Source organism: Brassica napus, chromosome A7, assembly GCF_020379485.1.
Source record: "Brassica napus cultivar Da-Ae chromosome A7, Da-Ae, whole genome shotgun sequence".
Lineage (NCBI taxonomy): Eukaryota > Viridiplantae > Streptophyta > Magnoliopsida > Brassicales > Brassicaceae > Brassica > Brassica napus.
This window is the reverse complement of record NC_063440.1, coordinates 3,729,170-3,736,043: the sequence shown is the minus strand read 5'-3', so window position 1 is coordinate 3,736,043 and position 6,874 is coordinate 3,729,170. Positions and strand designations below refer to the sequence as shown.

At 37.0% G+C, this 6,874-nt stretch overlaps 1 protein-coding gene and 2 long non-coding RNA genes across 3 annotated transcripts; 1 reads left to right on the top strand and 2 right to left on the bottom strand.

Moving 5' to 3' along the window:
* The first annotated feature begins 1,940 nt into the window (after nt 1–1,940).
* LOC125576688 lies at nt 1,941–2,632 on the top strand. The gene is made up of 3 exons (XR_007315136.1): nt 1,941–2,154; nt 2,239–2,379; nt 2,493–2,632. It is a non-coding gene; the product is annotated as an uncharacterized LOC125576688 (long non-coding RNA).
* LOC106407714 lies at nt 2,090–5,260 on the bottom strand. The gene is made up of 4 exons (XR_007315135.1): nt 4,838–5,260; nt 3,692–4,648; nt 2,415–3,420; nt 2,090–2,318 (listed from the first exon to the last, which is right to left on the bottom strand). It is a non-coding gene; the product is annotated as an uncharacterized LOC106407714 (long non-coding RNA).
* Nucleotides 5,261–5,292: 32 nt separating this feature from the next.
* LOC111201271 (cell wall protein IFF6-like) lies at nt 5,293–5,718 on the bottom strand. Its single transcript, XM_022692936.1, has one exon. The coding sequence runs from the start codon at nt 5,716–5,718 to the stop codon at nt 5,293–5,295; it is 426 nt and encodes a 141-aa protein (XP_022548657.1).
* Between the last annotated feature and the right edge of the window lie 1,156 nt (nt 5,719–6,874).

The following is a 6,874-nucleotide window of genomic DNA, read 5'->3' as shown; positions in this document are numbered from 1 at the left end:
TTGCATGAATACTTTGGTATATCTGGAAAGCAAGGAATAATAAAGTTTTCAGTAATTTGGATATGAATCATATGGATACGCTTAAATTGGCTGAAACAGAGTCAACATTGTGGGCTGAGGCACAAGTAGTGAATGACCAGAAGACGACACCACAAATAATAGATGCGATACTGCCATCGATCTCAGGAAGATGGTGTTTTACAGATGGCTCGTGGAAAGAGGGGGATACTTTTTCACGACAAGGTTGGCTCAATACTTTGGAAGGTTTTGATGGATTGTTGGGGGCGAGGAATGTTAGGGCTAGTCTATCGCCTTTTCATGCGGAGATGGAAGTGTTGCTCTAGGCAATGGAATGTATGAGGAATTTACGTCAATTTCAGGTTACATTTGCAACGGATTGTTCTCAATTGGTGAAGATGGTTTCCGAACCAGAAGAATGACCAGCTTTTGCAAATTATTTGGAAGATATCAAAACCCTGAAAGAGAGATTCGCCCTATCAGAGATTATCTATGTACCACGGACGCAAAATTCAAAGACAGATAGTCTAGCGCACAGTGCTAGAAAGTAACCATCTTTTGTCGTTCCCATGGATTCAGATCACCCAGTTTGGTTCACAGAATCATTATGAGTCTGTATTGTTGATGACAAAAAAAAATTAGTATATTTGAAGATGAACCAACTTAATTCTCTAGTGATTCTAATAATCATTAAAATGATCACACGTGTCATAGGTAAAATGTTGTAACGCTTATTTTTCAGTATATAAGAGATACCTTAATGAATTTGAATTATATTTATAGTTAATATAATAGTCTTAAATATGTATAACATCTATTTTAGAATGAAATGTATGTATAACATCTTTCTAAAGTTTTCAAACACACCTTCTTGAATTTGATATCTAAATTATTAAATTTAAATCAATATATATATATATATATATATATTTAAAAATATCTTGGTAAATTATTGAAATATGTTATATATTGAGTAATATTTCCCAAATATGCATATAAGTAAAATTCAAGAATATGTTATACATATTTAGTAAGAACTTCCTGATACATACAAGTTACATTCAAGATGTCCAATTACACGTTTATGAAGGCATTCCTGAATTCATGATTTTTTTTTTTACAAATTGAAGATCGATATCATGTATTTAAGAAAGGTCTTCCTAAATTTTCAAGGAAATTTTTTTTTTTAATTGTTGGAAAATAGATTTTTGATATTTGATTTTTTTATTTTAGAATTTTTAATATTTATTTATTTTCATATATTATAACTAATTGTTTATAAATGTGGATATAGCCGTCATTTGTCCTTTAATGAAACCTAATTTGGTTACTTGATTTTAGGATTATGTAGGGAACAAAATTAAAATGGGCTATTCAAAAAATTTGTCCAAACATATTTGTCAATCATATTTTATATATTCAGGTGTCCATTTAGTTTTCTTAGTTTTTGTTTTGATTCGAGTTTAATTGTTTTGGATATAAATTTATAAGAATTATTTAGATATTATGAGTATATTCAGGTGTCCATTTAGTTTTCGTAGCTTTTGTTTTGATTCGAGTTTAATTGTTTTGGATATATAAAACTATAGGAATTATATATTTAGATATTATGAGTTCTGGTCCGCTTGCATTTTGAGTCAGTTCATCGAATATTATTCAAATTTGAGGTAGTCTGGGAAAGATACCGGAATAGAATAACCAATGTAGTAGTGGTCTCTATGAAAAGGTTTATCGGATATCGTTAAAAGCCAAGGTGTAGCCACTTTGGTTAAAGTTGTTTATTTCACTAAGTGTGTTATTATTTTTTTCGGAAAAAGAAAAAGAAAGTGTGTTATTCTTTTTTTTTTTTGCAACTTATTTTTGAAAGTGTGTTATTCTTAATAATGTCTCTCACATATTTGAAATTTACCGTTAAGAAACGAATCTCCATCAATCTCATATCCAAAGAAAAAAATAAATTAAAAATTTCCAAAACACAAGAAAGGATTCTAACGCAGAAATTAAAAAAAAAATACATAACTCATATATAAAGAGGCTAAAAGATCTTTACTCAGAATGGTGCGGAACAGGGAAAAGGGTGAACTTCATGTTGTGGTTGGTGCAATAATCACCATCATGCTCGCCCGACGCAAAGAAGTAAGGCTTATTTTGTCGAAGTGTAAACTTGAAGCTTTTTTCTGATCTTTTATGCGTCAAACCAATCTTCTTTGCATTCTTTAGGTCGCAGTTCATATAACTCCATGGATCTTGGAACAAATATACATTGTTCCTTCGCTTGGCCGATTTATCGTACTTGAAAACTGCACCATGTCAAAAGATGATTCATTAACGCCGATTCAATGATTTACCATAGAAAATAAGGTATAGTAAAATAAGATATAGAATACGTTACTTACCAAGAACATCGTTGACGTAGAAAGGAGCATTCTTGGAAGCCCACTCTTTGTAATCCAAACCTTTTTTCCATCCATCAGATCCTCCCACTACGATGTTCCTTGGCGCTTCACTGTCCGAACCGGAGCTCGAACAGGGTGCTTCACTGTCCGTTCCTGAACTGTTTGGCGCTTCACTGTCATTATGGTTCGAATCCCAACTCCAGCTCCAGCCCGACCTACACTACAAGAAAAAGTCTCTATGCCGACAGCAAAATTTATTGGAAATTCGTCGGAGTTCATGATTTCCGAGACGTTTCCGACAATCAATAATTGGTCGGAGTTTGAGCGTCGGAAAATGACGTTCATCGTCAGTTTGTCGGAAACTTAGCGACGAAATTCTTCTCTCGGATTAATCTCGGAAATGGTTGTCGGAAAGAGACGAGGCGTTCCCGACTATGTTATCATCGACAAACAGGGTTGTCAAAATGTTGACGGTGATCTCCGAGAACTTGCCGACAAATCCAAAAAAAAATTATTAAAAAAAAAATATATCGGAGCCGAGCCGAAGCCTAGCTCAACTAAACCACACCAAAGTCCCGGTTTAGTTTCCTAACCATGACTGTGGCAGCATATACATGTGTATATAACTATATATATGTTCAAAAAAATAACATGTGTATACAAACTATATATAATACATTATACATATATACCACCCTTATTGGAGATTAGAATCGGTTTACCAAAATTGGAATTCAAAAAACCAAAACAAAACCGGATACCTACAAGACCTTAGCCACCGAAGAAGAAAATGTCGTCGTCCACCAGATCTGCCACCGTGAAGCTCTAGCCGCCGCCGGAATCAACGCTGCTAGGAGAATAGTTCGTGGTGGAGGAGACAATTTTGCAAGCCAACCCATTCCTACAATAGAGCCGCCGGTTTCCTCCATCAACAAACATCCCCAAACTCGTCAGATCTGCCAAACAAATTTATGTTTCTGTTGAGAGTTGATTCCTTGAGTAAGTCCTGCAAGTGAAGAAGATGAATCAGTCAGAATAAGAACAACGAAATAAGACGAAGATAATCAAAGTTGTAAGTGGAAGAAGAAGAAGAAGACACAAGTCAGAACAACAAAACAGAGAAACAAAAACAGAGAAAAAGAGAGTTCGAGAGTAAGAACGAGAAGAGATACAAACAGGTCCTGAGCTAAAATACAACAGTTTCCATATAGAAACTTATTGGAGAAGGGAGATTTAAGAAATGAATGAACTCGAAAACCAACAAAACTATCACATACCGAGAAATTAGTGGGATTGGTTGTCGTCGATCTCGTCTCGGAAACTATTACGATGGTTTACCGTCAATTTCTCCGACAAATTTTTGAGGCTTCCTTGTCGTCGGTGATTTCCGAGAGGATATCAACAATTCTCCGAGGGATGAAATTTCTCGGAAACTTTTTTCTTTTATAACCACAAATAGAGATGTCAAACAGGTTGGTCCGTCCCGTCCCGTCCCGTACCGCTGCGGGCTTGTCATCTCGCGGGTCCAGGCGGGTCCGTCCCGCGCGGGCTGCGGTCTCCAAAAGGTCGGCCCGATCCCGTACCGCCCAAGTGCACAGTCCCTTACAAGCCATCCCGCGGGCTGGACGCGAAAGGAGTGCAGCATGTAGAATATGAAGAATGAAGTACATTTTTGAAAACCTCCAAGGACTGATGATGAAGGAGGTAATCTAAAACCATGGTAAGATGATTTAAGCTTCAAAACTCTTACATTTTGAAATGTAATAATCCAACAAATTAAAAGTAGTTTTTGGCTAGTGACTTCAATGAAAGATCTTGGACCTGATGAATAACAACTAAATGAAGTGATCTGAGATTGTGGGTTATTTTTTAATTCAACAAAATAAATAGATAATTTGATTGTTTATACATAAACAGAATCATCAAAGAGCCACAACACATGTTCTCTTTGATCACAACAACTTCTTAACTAAGTTAAAACACAAAGATCGACTTTAGACTACAAATGGCGATGGTGCTGGCACTCAAAACACAAACAAAAAAAAAGAAGACAAATCAGAGACAATTCATAGAATATATAAGAACTACATGTCAGAGACAAACTCTGAGAATCTAACAGGAAAGAAAACAAAAACCACAATCGTTTTATTGCCTTAATGATCTCCACCAATTGATCAACTCTAGTCTCTCCAGGGAACAGAGGCTATATAAGATATATTGGGTTCTCCTGGAATCTGAAACCAAAAAGAAAAAATGCTTAAGGTCAACACTGTTGTTAAATGAAAGCAAAGATACAGTGAATCAAAGACATAACAATGAACACAAACAGACCCGCTTTAGACAATAAAAAACAGAACATGAAGCAAGGATGTGTTCTTCGGTTGGTACAATTACTGACTTGTACACAAAGAATGAGAACTCACTAGTGAAGAGTCTTGTCTCAAAGGGAATGCAGTCTCCTCCTTAACAAGAAGAGACGACACATCTGCAATGGTCATTTCAGTAGATATTAAACTTTTCATTTTCAGGTGAAAGGGCAACGGAAACGACGAAGCATCTAGATGCGGTACATGTGGGCCTTCCCGCGGTTGATGCGGGCCGTCCCGCTTTAGACCCGGTATCAAACAAGCCCAGTCCCGCAAGGCCCGCTTTTTTGCGGGTCATGAATCCCTAGGCCCATACCCGCCCCGCAACAAACCCTTCTGGGCCAGGCCCGCGGGACAGTACCCAGTTTGACATCTCTAACCACAAAATTCCGACGATATGAACTGACAAAATTCCGACAAGTTCTGTTCATCGGAATTTACCGAGAACTTTCTGATACAATTGATATTTTCTCGGTAATTTCTCACAAAGACCAAGCAAATCTTCTGATAATTCACTTTCTCAGAAACTTTTGTCGGAGTTGGCATTGTTTTCTTGTAGTGCTAGGATTCCAGCTCCAGCTCCATCTTGAACCATCAGGATTGGTACCTGAACATGAGCCCGAGCCGCTTGACCCATCTGATCCCCAGCCCCATCCCCAACCAGAATCAGCAGAGTTTGAACCAGAACCTGAGCCCGAGTTGTCTGAGCCGTCTGATCCCCAGATCCAGCCCCAGCTAGGACTCGAGCCCCAACTCCGACCTGAGCCGTCAGAGTTTGAGCCAGGACCTGAGCTAGAGCTGCTTGAGCCATCAGACCCCCAGCCCCAACCCGACCCGTTGCTCCAACTCCAGCTCCACGCTTCTGCACCTGATGAAGAGAGACATGCAAACGCCAAGACCAGTAGGATCAGCTTCTTTTGTGAACCAGAGAGAGCCATCGTTTTTTCCTTGTTCTTTGATATGCGTAACAATTGTTTAGTGAACTTTTTGGTGAATCTTGTTTAGGTTGTGAGAGACGTATTTATAGATAATGATAATTAATTCGATACTAAACCTAGTGGATTCGGGAAAAAGAATATTTGATACATAACAGTTTTTAGTTTTTAGATTTTATCAATTTGGTTTTTCAGTTATCAAATTATTAAATTAATTATAAATGTTTTTTTGGATTAATTTTGTTTTCATTGGAGAGTTAATCTTTTCAAACCCAAAACTTATCTAACGTTTTTACAAAAAAAACAAAAACATTTTTTTTATTTAACGACAATAAATTAGGTTTTGAAATGATAAATTAGAAAAAAGTTTCATTATCCTAGAACAAAAAAGGAACTATTTCGCGTCACTCATTTCTCAACTCCAACGAATGAAACATTATTCATTATTGAATCGGATCGTAACACAAACAACATAAAACAAGGATTGAAGGTTTCAGACCTTTCTGTCCAAAGAAAGTTGGAGACCCCCGAGTTTAGACCTGATGGTCCGATGAAACAATAACAGCCACCAATCTATACTTTTATTCTTCTCTTCCCTTCCTTTTCCAAACCCTCCTTTTTCACTGATCCCGCTCCTTAGTCATGTGATCTTTGTTAATCTTTTACCAACCGCTTGTGTTACACAACGATCACAGTGTGTTACACACGAGTTCGAGAGAAAGAATAAGATAGACGTTTCAGGCTTATAAACTTTTCTGAAAATACTTTTGTATTATTGAGATTCGGTAATAATGTTTACAACAGATGATTGATCTTTATATAGAGATCGAATCAATACAAGTATAAGAGACACAACTCTATATACTAAAGGACACAACTTGAAGAGTTACAACTCTTTGTGTAATAACATAGATAACTAACTTATGTAAATGTATCAAGGAGAGATTTGATTATATAGATTAACACTCCTCCTTAATCATATCTCGACTTGACTCCAAGCTGCTTCCTTAGATCTTCAAATCTTGAACCACCCAATGCCTTTGTGAGAATGTCTGCGAGTTGATCATCCCCTTTGCAATACTTCAGTTCAATGATTCCTTTTTGCTCAGCTTCCCTCACGAAATGGTACTTGATCTCTATGTGCTTCGTCCTTCTGTGT